General features: G+C 42.0%; 1 protein-coding gene across 3 annotated transcripts in view; it reads left to right on the forward strand.

The window, feature by feature from the left end:
- Positions 1 to 13445, forward strand: part of tmem131 (transmembrane protein 131) — a 40793-nt gene that overhangs the window by 23805 nt on the left and 3543 nt on the right. For all 3 annotated transcript variants that reach the window (XM_076880597.1, XM_004552818.4, XM_012919515.4), the window contains 23 exons: positions 52 to 113; positions 201 to 309; positions 688 to 796; positions 896 to 1049; positions 1395 to 1565; positions 1819 to 1929; positions 2282 to 2416; positions 4144 to 4248; positions 4325 to 4411; positions 4563 to 4715; positions 4806 to 4881; positions 6204 to 6318; positions 6411 to 6549; positions 6733 to 6842; positions 6927 to 6999; positions 7144 to 7295; positions 7381 to 7523; positions 7987 to 8173; positions 9935 to 10120; positions 10679 to 10834; positions 12440 to 12858; positions 12942 to 13123; positions 13201 to 13331. In XM_076880597.1, coding sequence (XP_076736712.1) covers positions 52 to 113; positions 201 to 309; positions 688 to 796; positions 896 to 1049; positions 1395 to 1565; positions 1819 to 1929; positions 2282 to 2416; positions 4144 to 4248; positions 4325 to 4411; positions 4563 to 4715; positions 4806 to 4881; positions 6204 to 6318; positions 6411 to 6549; positions 6733 to 6842; positions 6927 to 6999; positions 7144 to 7295; positions 7381 to 7523; positions 7987 to 8173; positions 9935 to 10120; positions 10679 to 10834; positions 12440 to 12858; positions 12942 to 13123; positions 13201 to 13331 — 3265 coding nt within the window. The remainder of the gene's footprint in view (positions 1 to 51; positions 114 to 200; positions 310 to 687; positions 797 to 895; positions 1050 to 1394; positions 1566 to 1818; positions 1930 to 2281; positions 2417 to 4143; positions 4249 to 4324; positions 4412 to 4562; positions 4716 to 4805; positions 4882 to 6203; positions 6319 to 6410; positions 6550 to 6732; positions 6843 to 6926; positions 7000 to 7143; positions 7296 to 7380; positions 7524 to 7986; positions 8174 to 9934; positions 10121 to 10678; positions 10835 to 12439; positions 12859 to 12941; positions 13124 to 13200; positions 13332 to 13445) is intronic.

Below are 13445 nucleotides of genomic sequence, written 5' to 3' on the forward strand. Positions count from 1 at the left end.
ACCTCCCGACTCCTCCCTCTGATCTCTGCCTCCTACTTCCTCGTGTTGCAGATCGTCCAAAGCTGCTGAATCTACACCTTTTAAATTCAGGGACAAAAGATGTTCCCATTACGGTGCGTATCCAAAGCAAAATAAAGCATGAACACAACAAGTATCTCAAGGCTGTAAGAATCCATGACTGTATTCATGCTGCTTTTCAGAGTGTACGTACAACACCGTCAAATGAAGCCGTCACAATAGACTTCAAAGCAGTTACACTCAAAGCTGGAGAGAACAGATATACCAAAGTCGCAAGTATTAGTTTTGATGGTAAGTTGAGTTTTACTTCAGTTCTCTTACTTGACAGGTCACAGGAAGCTGAACTTGTCACCGTCTCTAACACTGACCTGTGACGTGGTCATTCATAAGAGTTCAGCTGAATCAGCTGTTTTTTCCTCCTGAGGAAACTCATGAACATGATGCTTCTTTGGCAGCTTTCTTTATAAAGTTATGTTAAGTAACATAACGTCACCTTCAAGATACACATCTGTATAAATAATCAAAAGCTTCAGTTGTTCTCCTTTGACTTAGTTTTTAGAAGTTCCTTCCATTTCCTTCCTTTCTATTGCGCAGCTTCCTCCTGCAGGCCCTTTGATGTGTTTTGCAGTGTCTTATCTGCTCTCTGAATCTTTTTTTTTTCCCCTGTAGCCTCAAAAGCCAGAAGACCATATCAGTTATCTGGAAAAATAACAGTTAAAGCAAAAGAGAAGAGTTATTCCAAGCTTGAAATCCCATACCAAGCAGAGGTTTTAGACGGGTAAGTTTTTCTGAGGATGAACAAGGAGACAAATGAAAATGTTGCTGTAAGAGTTAATTTGAAGCTTCACTGCTGTGTGTGTGCTTCCTCTTGTGGCAGCTACCTGGGCTTTGACCACACAGCCACATTGTTCCACATCAGGGACAGCCCCGTGGACCCGGTGGACAGACCCATCTTCCTCACGAATGCCTTCAGCTTCGCAATCCGGATACACAACGTGTCCCTCCCCGAAGAGGCCAAAACAATGTTTAATGTGAGCAGAAATGCATTAAACAAAGAAACGTAAAACAGTCAAAGCTGAGAAAAGTTCAACTGAATCTTTTTGGGTAAAATAATTAGAATAGACATGTAAAATGTTACCCTCGTAATATGAATATTTTCCACGTTACAGCCTCTAAGTGCATTGTGCATATGCTCTCATGGAATTTATCATTGTTTATTGTAGTAAAACAATCACCTGCTTGTCGGGTCTCGGGTTGGAGATACTCACTGATTTCTCTGGAACGACCCATCCAAGGTCAACCCGACTGTGAAGTCTGATCTTCCAGCATCGCGCTGACATCGCTTTCATTTATTTATGTTTTTCTTTCTGTTTTAGGTGCAGAACTTCAGCACGCCCATCCTCATCCCCCCACACGAGTCGCGTTACATCTTCTCCCTCCTCTTCCGACCGGTTCGACCATCAATCCACATAGACAGCAACATCCTGCTCATCACAAACGCATCAAAGTTTCACCTGCCTGTTCGGGCTTACACCGGCTTCTTGGAGGTACGCAGTGAACATGAAGTGGGTGCAGACGGGCGAACTCGGTCTATCATTGTAAATACAATTGTTTACTCTTAAACAATAAAATAATATCCACTGAAAGCTCTTGTACTAGTTATAGATGCTCTTGCCTCTCAGTGGTTTGGTTCACTAATACCAGACTGCATTATAGCTTCATAATACATCGCTGTTGAATCTGGTACTTAAATCTACTTTAGAGTGTGTAACATGCTGTTTTTACTGCCTGTTTTTACAGCCTCTGGTTCTGCCTCCCAGTCTGAAGGAGAACCTGCTGGACTTTGGTGTCCGCAGTGCAACAGACACCAGCAGCATCATATTTGTAGTGGTCAACAGTAACCCCATAGAGGTGAGAAGCCGTACAAGTTGATATTGGAGTGATCGATTGTAAATTGTCATAGCTCGGCATCTCGGGATGAAAGTTTCAGGCCTTTATGTGTCGTTAGGCTTCTAAAGCTTTTCCCCCATGGACGTGCTCAATTTCATAAGATTGCAAAGTGCTGAGTAAAACTGAGTTAGCTGTCGTGTCCTTATCTTCAGATAAACCTGGTTGCGGTTTGTTGGTTAAAAACTCCACTGTAGATGAACGGATGCTGGTTAGGGTTAGGCTGTTAGGTTGTTTCCACAGTGTAAACCATGTAAAGTTTAATGCTGCTTGGCAAAAGTGAAAAAGCGCCACTTTGTTCTTTTCTGTCCTCCAGCTGGAGATTAAGTCCTGGTTGGTCACAGGAGACAGTCTCTCCATGGAGCTGCTGAAGACCGAAAAAGGGAACACAACGGTGGCCCAGGGTCACCTGGAAGAGCTGCAGAACACCTCAGCCTCCCATCATAAAACGGTGAGACCTCCACAGCCCGAACGCCATCACGCTAATCCCCACAGGAAGCTAGAGTGAGCAGAGCAAGCTTCAGTCTGATGCAATCAGTCCAGTGAAATCCTACGACATGAGTTTCACTTCAACTTTTGTGGCTGTAGTTTGTGAGGACGGGAGTTTCTCGTGAGACACATGAACAAGGTCACCACTTCTGTATTTAATTGTGAAAATTTAAACTTAAAAATTGTGACAGCTTATAAATATCTATGTTCATGTTTTTTTTTTTTTTGAGAAAAAGCATGAATCTCACATGAAAAGGTTAATAAATAACAAATAACTGTTTTGCGCAGTTTACAATTTGGACTTTTTTGGCTCTAATAATTAACATAAGCAAAAGTATTTCATTAATCTGAAGCTCCCGGTTCTGTTTTTCAATGCTGACCATAAATGCACTATGAAGGCTTAAAGAAGATGCAGCTTAGCTGGGCCTGGTGTCCTCCAGTCAGTGCCCCCCCATCCTCACAAACGGCTGACTCACATTCATACATTAACCTTAGTATATTTAATGAATGCAAAATGCAGAATTTTACCTCTTTGCATTATAAAACCTCAAGTACAAAAGATTTTTGTATTTTTAGCAAGTAATTTGAGGTCCCACCTCGTCCACAGGGTGATGTGAAACTTGAAAGTTTACCCAAAATGCACTATTTCAGGTTTTCTCCAGAGAGTTATCAGGAAACCGATCAAACACACAGCGCACTGCCGCTTGTTTCTGTTCCTGTGTCACAGGCATTAAACTGCTGCAGTTGCGCTTTAAGTTGAGAGGTTTCTCTCTTTGTACCGATTTTATCTGGAATGAGGTTTGTAACACAGATCAGGCTGCTGCCTGGCTGAGTTAATGTTGTTTTTAGTAATTCACACTACTGTGAGTACTTCAGAGATCACAACAAAACAGGAAGTTGTTTAAAAGTAGAAATGAGAGACGCTGAGCAGAAGTTGGCAGAACCACTGCTGATTAATGAAGAAGCATCTTCTCATATTACTGAGGCTGTCAGACCAGCTGAGCTTGTAAAGTAGGCCCTGAAAGCCATTCTAGCTACCGTTTGAAGCACTCAGAGATTCCCTCAAGTCAATTTATCTAAAAGCTCCGTGAACCGCAGTGTCGTACAGCTAAACAAATCAGAAAATGAAACAAAATGATAAAAAAAAGAAACCTCTCAAGGGGGAAAAGAGTTTGGAAAGTATGAAAATAAAATAATAAACTGTGACATGCATCATATTGTTCAAGTAGTATGCATGTCACAAAAAATCAAATAATTAAGTTTTGTTTGTTCTTTGATTTCAAGCTTTTTCCTTCTAAGCAGCATCTCATTTTGAATCTAAGAGGTCTTCTTACTCAGATAATCTTTTCTGTCATTTGGTTGTTTGGTTTTAAACATTTTAATCATCTTAAATCCAAATTGAAACTATGTTCTTGATTGTTTTTGGCTTTTAGAGAACCATTTCAGTATTCATTTCCTTTTTAAAGGGAAGGCTATGAAACCTGTGAAAGAAATTTACTGCCTGTGTGTTTTGCTGTCTCGGATGTGGAAGCTCTTCAACCACAGTGTCAAGATCGGAGATAAAACATTGTTATTCCAAGCAATTTGATGATGTGTGCAAAGAAAACAAAACAAGAGGGGACGGACTTTAGAGAAACTGTAGCTTGTTCACAAAGTGTTGAGAGACAGAAAACCTTTTTGTTTTCACAGGTTATATTAGCATCTGGATATTACGCAGCATTCAGAGTGACACTAGTGGCCAAAGCTCTGGAGGGCACGTACGACGGGGCTGTACACCTCACCACAGATTATGAGGTAGGCTGGCTGGTGTGTAGTTTTCAGGCAGTTTCTTCAACATAAAAGCATAACCTGGTGTTGTTTTTGGCCTCAGATATTAACCATCCCGGTGAAAGCTGTCGTCGCAGTGGGCACATTAAACAGCTCTCCCAAACACATCATTTTGCCACCTTCATTTCCAGTAAGTAACACAAAATTGATTTCACAGCCATCATGTGCTGGCAGCATGCAGAAGATGAGTGTTTAAGTTAAAAAAAAAAGAAAAGAAGAAGAAGCCAGCTTCCTGTTTAATGCCTGAGGTGTTGGATTGAGTTACATGTCTTCTTCTTTAGGGGAAGGTAGTTCACCAAAGCTTTAGCATACAGAGCTCCTTCACACAGAAAGTGAGACTGCAGCAGATCCGCTCCCTGACAGAAGACATCCGATTTTATTACAAACGTCTCCGCAACAGCAAAGACGAGCTGGAGCCCAGACGGAAGTCTAAGGTACAAAAATCCTCCCAGTCCTCAACAACACAAAAAGTGGGTCACGCTTTCTTTTGAGACACAAACGTATTTTTATTACTTGTTTTACAGGTGGCAAACATTTATTTTGACGCCGGCTTGCAGTGTGGTGATCACTGTTATGTGGGCCTGCCATTTGTGCTTAAATGTAAGTTTTAGTTGTTATTAAACTCTGTGTTTGTGTGCACGTCGGTGTTTTTAACAACAAACCCTTTAGACCGGACTTATGCCTCTGTGAGGAGGTGGGATCCTTTTTAGTGTCTCAAATTTTGATGTTTACTGATGATTTGATCCAGAGGAAGTATGTATAGAGAGAACAGGATGGGACCTAAGATAGAACCCTACACCAGCACAGTGCTGCTGGTGAAGAAGAATAGTTTACAGTAAACATAGAGAAGGATCTATTATTCAGGTATAAGATGAACCAGCGTAGTGCAGATGCCAGCACTGATGTGCACGCATTGTGGTCAGTGCTGTTAAATGCAGCAGTGAAGCCAAGGAGGATGAGGATGGCACAGTCCCCAGAGCCCGAGCAGATCATTGCAAACTTTTATCAGTGGATTCTGTTAATGAAGAAAGACTTTTTCCCAGACTTTTAAAAGAAATGGAAGTCTGGAAGACAGGCTGGTAGTTTTTTGGGTAAGATGGGGTCCAGGTATTCAGCAGGGCTTGAACAACTATCTGCTTAAAGAGAGATGGAGCAGTACCAGTAGCCATAGAACTGTTGTTTAATACAGTTTTACAAACTCGTTGCAGCCCTTTTGGGTGAATTCCATCTGGAGCAACATCTGCTCATTTTGAAGTGACTTTTTTTTTTTCCTTCCCTAATGTCGCTAAGTGAGAACTGGAGGATTCAGAGTAAATTTGGATTTACTCTGGATTGAATATTGAGTCTGATACTGTCAATTCAGTTGATTTCATTGTTCTGTGTTTAATAAAAGTTAGCTGCAGGAGTGCTAACACAGCATGACGAAGCTATTCTTTGTTTGCAGTCATTTTTTTTTTTTTTTTTTTTTTTTTTTTTTTAACGACTGCAAGTTTTGGTCAGACGATGATTTTTCCGCCGCAGCAGCTTCAATCTCTCGTTATTTAGTTTATTTGGACTCTTTCATCGCAGCTTCATTAATATTATTTGATCTCTCCACTCTGTATGTGAGGAGGTGCACACACTGAGACCGAGAGCAAGGAAAGGAGAAGTGAGGTGTCTGTAAACAACAGCAGTGAAGTCGGCTCAGAAATATATAAAAAGAACAACTGAAGTGTTATTTCTGATATTATTATACATGCATAGCAGACAGATAATACCGATGTGTCATTTTTAAATCTCACAGTATCATCAGTACGTGGCATCCCTAATCCTCGAGAGATGTGGGTTTATGGTCGAGTCCCATCCCTAAAATATAAATCTAGTCTGAGCCCATGGTTGAGAATTCAGTGGTTAATTTATTATTTATTTTTTTCCTTCCACAGCTGAGGCTAAACCTCATGGGCTGGCGTTACAGGAGGATATCTGGGACGCCGATGTCGATCTTCACCAGAAGCTCCTCAGACGATGGAAAGAGCTCAAGGAGCGCTCTGTGCACAAGTAAGCACGTTGTGCATTCAAAGCGCACTATGAAATAAAAGTTCTTTCCAGGATAAAATAAAGTAAAAATGTAACTTCTTTTCTCACCAAAGGATCGAAGCTGTCTTTGAAGTTAACACAGATCTCCAGAAAAACGTTCAGGCTAAAATAACCGCACACCTGACGTGGCCTTCGCTGGTCAACTCTTCACAGAGAATCACGTTCCCCCTGACCAACACCAACAGCTCCTCTGTGAGTACTCGCCCATTAGATAGATTAGATAGAACTTTATTAATCCCTCGGGTGGGTTCCTCTGGGAAATTCGATTTCCAAAAAAGCACAGCACCGACAGAAGTCGGTGTTTAGGACACGGCACACAGGTTTTGCATGTTTTAAACATGTTTCAAACTCAGGCATGACATCGTTTGTCCGCAGGACGAGGAGGTGATTTTGCAGAACCCAGCAGATGTCCCTGTTTATGTCCAAGTACTCCCCTTGGCGCTTTTACCAAACCCCTCTGTGTTTTCTGGAAAACTGGCCGACAGGTAAGAAGTCACAACTAAACTCCCGCTTATTCTTTTTTCCCTCAGCTTACGCTGACAGTCTTCTTTACTACTTTTCTTTTTCAGGTTTCCTTTAGGAAACTTATCCAACATCAATATAAACACAAACACCTTTGAGTTCCAGGTTCACAGAAATCAAGTAAGTCCATTGTTGATTTGGTGGCTTTTCAGGAAATCGGAGAATCGGCTGCTTATTGTGCTGCTAATCACTGTCCTCTTGTCCGTGGATCTGACAGCATGTGGAAGCTGTTTGTCTCTAACAGTCTCTCCGTTTGTGTGACAGACATCGCTAATGAGGAGCAGTACAGGCTTTGTAGAAGGCTCAACCAGGCCCTTTGTGTACAACCTCCTCCTGCTGCCTGGAGAAGTCAAGTCTTTCAACATAAGATTTACTCCCATTGGAAACCACAGCGTCTCCTCCCTCCTCATAGTCAGGTAATACCACATTTTAATATTAGAAACTAAAACAAAAATGCACTCCTCCATTGAAATGAATCACTTTACTGGGGCATCTGTTTAGAAACAACCTGACGGTGATCGACACGATCATACTTCACGGACGAGGCACGACAGAGAGCCTGAAGGTCGGAGGGAAGCTTCCAGGACAAGGCAGCTCGCTGAGGTTTAAAATGACTGAAGCTCTGTTGAAAGACTGCACAGAGAGTGAGTTTATAAACGATGCAAGAGAGCGGTGTCACCCAATCAATGTGAGCCAGTCATGTTGTAGAGGTTCATCTTAAGTTCAACTGTCTGTTGGCAGGAATATGTACTCATTATGTTAGTAATTGGCCTGCTGGTCTATTTTTCTAAAGATCAGTAAATCTGCCAGTGTTCAATTTCAAAGGCAGCCCCATCCACGAGAACTCATAGATGTGCAAAGTAAAGCTCAATAAATGCAATGAAATAAAACAGATTAGACATGTAAAATATCACAGAGAAAAAGACAACATTATGTATTAATTAAACTTCCTAAATGAAAATATCCAAACACGCAGTGAGCCCTGCTGTTAACAGGATTTATTCCAGTACATTTACTGTGTGTGTGTGTGTTTCAGTATGTTCTATCTAATTTTTCCTCTTTTGAAACATTAAGTTGAATCTTGATTGTCCCTGTTTTTTGTTTCAGAAACAAAAGTGAAAGAGCCAAACTTCACTCTGAAAAGGACGTTCAGAGTGGAGAACACGGGTTTGCTCCCGATCACCATCAAATCGGCAGAAATCAATGGACAAGCCTGCGAAGGATTCGGATTCAAAGTTCTCAACTGTCAAGAATTTGCACTCAAGCCAAATGCTTCGAAAGACCTCGTCATACTGTAAGGACTCACTGCTACACACACACCTCCATCATCAGTGGTTTTCCTGTGCGTGTGTGCGTGCATTCCCCCCTTCGCCACACGAGCCATCCCTAATATGGCCATCTGAGGCGCAGAAGCTCATTTAAGTGCTGTTTAAATGTTCTCTTTGTTGGTGTTAGCTTCACGGGGGAGTAGTTAAAAGTGCTTTTGTCAGGCAGGGGAATCAATAATGGAAACACCTGCATTAATTCAACTTTTTCCAGTAATGCTACAAAAACACAGTCGGTGATACTGAAATGTTGCTTCCCTAAATTTGTAAAATAAAATGTAACAAAGAGGTGTCAGAATCTGGCCCAGCGGTGTGGCCAGGAGAGCCATGCTGTGATTGGAGAAGGATTTACAGCTGCAGAAGCCCTGAGGCAGAAATGTAGCCTTTCTTTACTCTGCCCTGACAGGTGTATGAAAAGAGTGCTCAAACCCACATAGCAGTGAGACTGAAGAGTGGGAATATAGGACACTATGACAATGACTTATCAAACTTATTAGGGCACGACAGTTTATAAAGCTTTTTCACTCGTATTTGAGGCTTACTTTATGCTAAAGCTAATCTATTCTGCTCATTTCTAGCTCTTTGTGGTCGCCCTCTCTTTAAAGCTGCTTTATAGATCAGCTTTCAACCTTTTTGTTTTTGATAATGTTTACAGTTGAAGCTAGATTGGTCAACCCTGTTGGGTTTTTTGTTTTTTGTAAATTTCAAAGATTAAGGCTTCATTAAAAGTTTGCTTCAGAAGCACTTTGAAATCTCTTCTATAGGGTCGTTGGTGTGCATTTTATTGTGCAATTAATCTTTCCATATTCAACCTCAGGGGGTCCTCTGAATGACGAAGCATTTTTACTGTTGTTCCTTTTTTGCTTTATGATAAGTTTTGTTTATGGTTGCACCACCCGTGAAAACGTACAAACGGACGGATATCAGAATATAAAAGAATATATTTGAATGAAGTGAAAATGTATTCAAAGTGAAAAGGGTTCCAGAATAAACTCCTGCAAGTCATGACTCGAATATTCCAAATAGGAACAATGCACTTGGACACAAAAAGTGTGTGTGTGTGTGTGTGTGTGTGTGTGTGTGAGTGAGTGATATGAAAAGAATAAGCTGAGTGAATTCCATAAATGTGTTTTCATGGCTTTGTTTCGTTTGAATTCCTGTACTTTTCCAGGGCGCTGTTGTTATTGTGCAGACACAGAAACACCCAGGTGCTGACACACCTGAATGCATCTCGTGTCCCAATAGTAATACTTATTACTGTAGATCTTTCTAACTGGTGTATTTGTCTGATTTGCCCACCTATTTGATGAGTTTGAATAACAAGCCTTTATTTTTGGTAGTTTTTATATGTACGCAACCTTCTTGCTGTCCTTGGTTTGTTTCTGCCTCGGTGAGAGTTTACCTGTGATATTGGGCTGTAAATATAATTTGTTTTGATCAGGACTGTCAGGTGAAACACAATGGATGCTTTTAAAGATTTGGACACAGAGAGAAATTTGGCTGGATCCTCTGAGGCGTGTACGTTCAGACAAAAGCCTCTCAGATGTTTATTATAGGCAAAGAAACATTGAAACCAGACACACCCTTCATCTTTATACTGTACATATCTTTGTGTATATAAATAACTCATTAGCTCATAAAGATACCTCCCAGGTGTTTCCTCCCATGAGCAGGTTTCACGTGGATCGCAGGACAGGCTGCTCAGTGTTCTCTCTCTCCTTTATTGTCAGGTTTACACCCGATTTCACTTCCTCTCGAGTGATCCGGGAGCTGAAGCTGGTGTCGTGCGGCGGCTCAGAATTTGTGTTTGTCCTCAATGCCTCGTTGCCCTATCACATGTTAGCCACATGTGCAGAGACCCTGCCCAGGCCCACCTGGGAGCTCCAGCTCTACATCATTGTGTCTATCGTTATGAGGTGGGTGTCGCCGCACAACGCAAGCAAAACATGCAGAACACGGTTCTTTTTATTTTAAAGCAGGATTAGATTTAAATAAAACTTTATTTGCTTGCCAGAAAAGTAACAGCAAAGACTGTATGCTCACTAAAGACAGATGAGGATGAGGAAACAGCAGAGAGGATCTGTGTGCACGCATTTCTGCTCTCAGCTATTCATGCAGCTCCACCTTCACACACCCAAAGGGAACAGGGTGGTGTTCAAGGCTAACAGGTGCTCTTACCTGGAGACAGAGCTGCACTTTTATTAATGAGCCCGATGTTTGTTTAAAACCCTGAAACAAAAAGTGTTGTTATAGCAGCAGCCTTGTCACGCTCACGCTGTAACCCTGCACTCAGGTTTAATGGTAGGATACTTAATCTAGTTCTGCAGATAGGTCACATGTTTGCATGGGATTGTTTATAAGCCTCAGTTATGCTTGTATAGCAACGGCTTTGGAATACAGATTAAACTAAGTTAGCAGAAAGCTTGATCTCAATCTGACAAACGGTTCATGTGTGCTGTTTGTTTGTGTTACAGTTCCATGTTTCTGATAGTGATCACCACGGCCTACCTGGAGGCTCAGAGCATATGGGAGCCCTTCAAGAGGCGTGTGTCCGTGGAATCCAACTCCACCTTGGAGACTGGGAGACCCTTCAATCTCAGGGACATTGTGCAAATTCACACTGATTCAAAGTAAGTGTAAATGCTCAGTGACAACCTGGGCAAAGCCCGATCACGTGGCACAAGCGGGTGTGTTCAAAGGTGCGAGCACATATTGGTAAAGAGAACTGATTTTTGAGATGAAAGAGGACGTAAAAGTGGTGCAGCAAACGCACAATAAAAATTATCCTTTCAAATGTTTGTGTGCAGAACTTAGAACAATTTTTAAAGATAAAACAGGATCAGTGTCCAACCTCTAAACATCTGAATGTGAGGGTGAACGTAATATTATTATTATTATTATTAGTGTCGTTTTCACACCAAACTAAATTTTTTTTTGGCTCCTAGCCTCCTAACCACAAAAAGAACATGTGCACACTTACCTGCGTGACTCTCACCTGGACACGTTAAGCCCGTCCAAGCGTCCGTAGCCAGCTTTTCAGTCCTTTTCAGCATGTTGAAGTCATTTACTAGGATGCTGTTCGCACATAGTTCAGATCTCACCAAACCTGGAAACCGACTGTCCATCACCTCCAGCTGTTCTTCCCCGGGAGCGTGAAGCTTTTTTTTTTTGTGTGAGTGTGTGTGTGTGTTATAGACTAAGAGCTGCTTTCTTGTAGAGTTGGCAGCTGAAGTTAAAATACATTTTTGAACCACGACCATGATGGGCACCCCAGCATTTCCCATTTGTTAACATCCTTAGCTCTACACATTCATGCGTCCATGTGAGCTCTCCTCATATAGGTATCATTGAAATTTATAGAATTCACAGATTAATAAATTCATGTTAATCCCACAGCTCTACGTGCACTGAGTAGTTACTCCAATGAGCATCATTTCTCTGTAATGTCATTTTTCATTCATTCAAAATTTAGACCTGCAGTCCAGATCTGGCCCTTATAATCAGGCACTCCTTAAACTTCAGGCTTCAGTCATTAAAATGTCCAAACATTTGAAGATTTTTGCTGTTTTTTAACTGGATTAATTGCCTCTGACGCGCCAAGAAGGTTGCTGATGGCCGTTTGCCTGTGGCTAACCGCTTCCTGCAGTTTTTACCATATCTGGCACTGAAACAGCTTATTGGCCGTTATCGCCGGCCATTCAGTCGATTTGAATTTTAATCGGAGGCGCACTGAGATGGAGCACAAAGCAAAACTTTATGGTTGCGGATAAACTTTTTTTATCTTGTGCTTGTTCTCAGTACAGCTGAGAATTCAAATCAAGACCAAATAGTTCTACATGCAAATCTTCTCACTCGGCAGCCATCTTTAAAGCGTTCTGGGAGCCTATTTGAGCATTTATTTCAAGAAATTATGAAATTATTTTAAATAATCTATAGACTCAGCAGTCAAACCTCCGAGAAGGTTTGATGATTTTGCCACAAAATAAGATTTTGAAAAGCTTTTTTCCCCTGAAAGTTAAGCTTCTGTCACCGTCGTTCCTGTTAATGCTCACTTAGTGCTCAGTGTGTCACTCAGAGGATGAGGTGCTTCTCCCTGCAGCGAGCAGGGGCTTCACAGATTTGAACCGCCGTGTTTGACGCTCTTTATCAACGCCCAGAGACAGTTTAAATGTTAAAACTATAAATGTGCATATACAGAGTTACTGACAGACTTCTTTGTGAACACTCATCTATAGCGACCCACCACAAAACTCCAGAGGTTTATACGCATCCACCAACGGGTCAGCTCGGGGAGGCCGACAGAACAGCAGCCGTCCCTCGCCAGACTCCGACGGCCAGGGTAACAGGTCCAGGATCAGCTTCACCCGCCCACCTATGCAACCTCCTTCCTCCCAGCTCACCAAAGGAAGTTCAGTCTCTGGCAACGAAGGCCCTCCAGCTCCCTGCCAGGTAACCAACCGCAAAGGTCGCAGCACCAAACAGCCTGACCTCCAGAGTCCAAGCTTAGGCGGCCCGTCGCTGCCTCACAGAGGCATCTGCCCCGACGACGAGTTCGCCAACCTCATTGGAGCCATGGACAACGACCTCGACCGTCCAGAGCCGCTCAGTCCCGAAACTCTTCAGGAGCAGAGTTCTCAGTCCATACCAAGCAAAGGTACAGACACAACTTTTAATGAGAGGAGAAATTCTCTGTGGTCGTTCACAGCGTTTTACAGTGTGTGCTGATATCGTTTGCAGGGTTGGAATCCAAAGGGAAGCTGCGCGCTAAAGCAAAAGCCCAGAGAAAGAAGGAAGAGAAGGAGAAAAAGTCAACAGTAAAGACTCAGGGAGACGAGCTCAAAGATCTCGCCGACAACGACGACAGCTCCTCCACGACTACAGAGACCTCCAATCCAGATGTGGAGACAAACATTAAAGAGGTAAAAAAATGTTAAAGTATGTGCCAGCACATGGTCTCTGTTTGTTGTTTGCTAAAAATATGCATCACTTTTTCCAGGAACCAGTAAAAAAGAAAGGAAGGACAATAACCCCGGAAATGGCAAAAGAAGAAACATCAAATTTTCTTATAAAACCTAAAATGAAGAAACAAGTAATCACAAAGAAGGAGAACCAAGCAGAAAAATCCAGGTTTGAGTCTTTTTTTTTTTTTCTTTTTCTTTTTTACTTTTCATCCTAAAGTGACTAAAATAACACAGTGGACTCATTTATGACCTCACATTTTCCACAGAAGGTTTTTCTTAA

Source organism: Maylandia zebra, linkage group LG23 (genome assembly GCF_041146795.1).
Source record: "Maylandia zebra isolate NMK-2024a linkage group LG23, Mzebra_GT3a, whole genome shotgun sequence".
NCBI classification, from domain to species: Eukaryota; Metazoa; Chordata; class Actinopteri; order Cichliformes; family Cichlidae; genus Maylandia; species Maylandia zebra.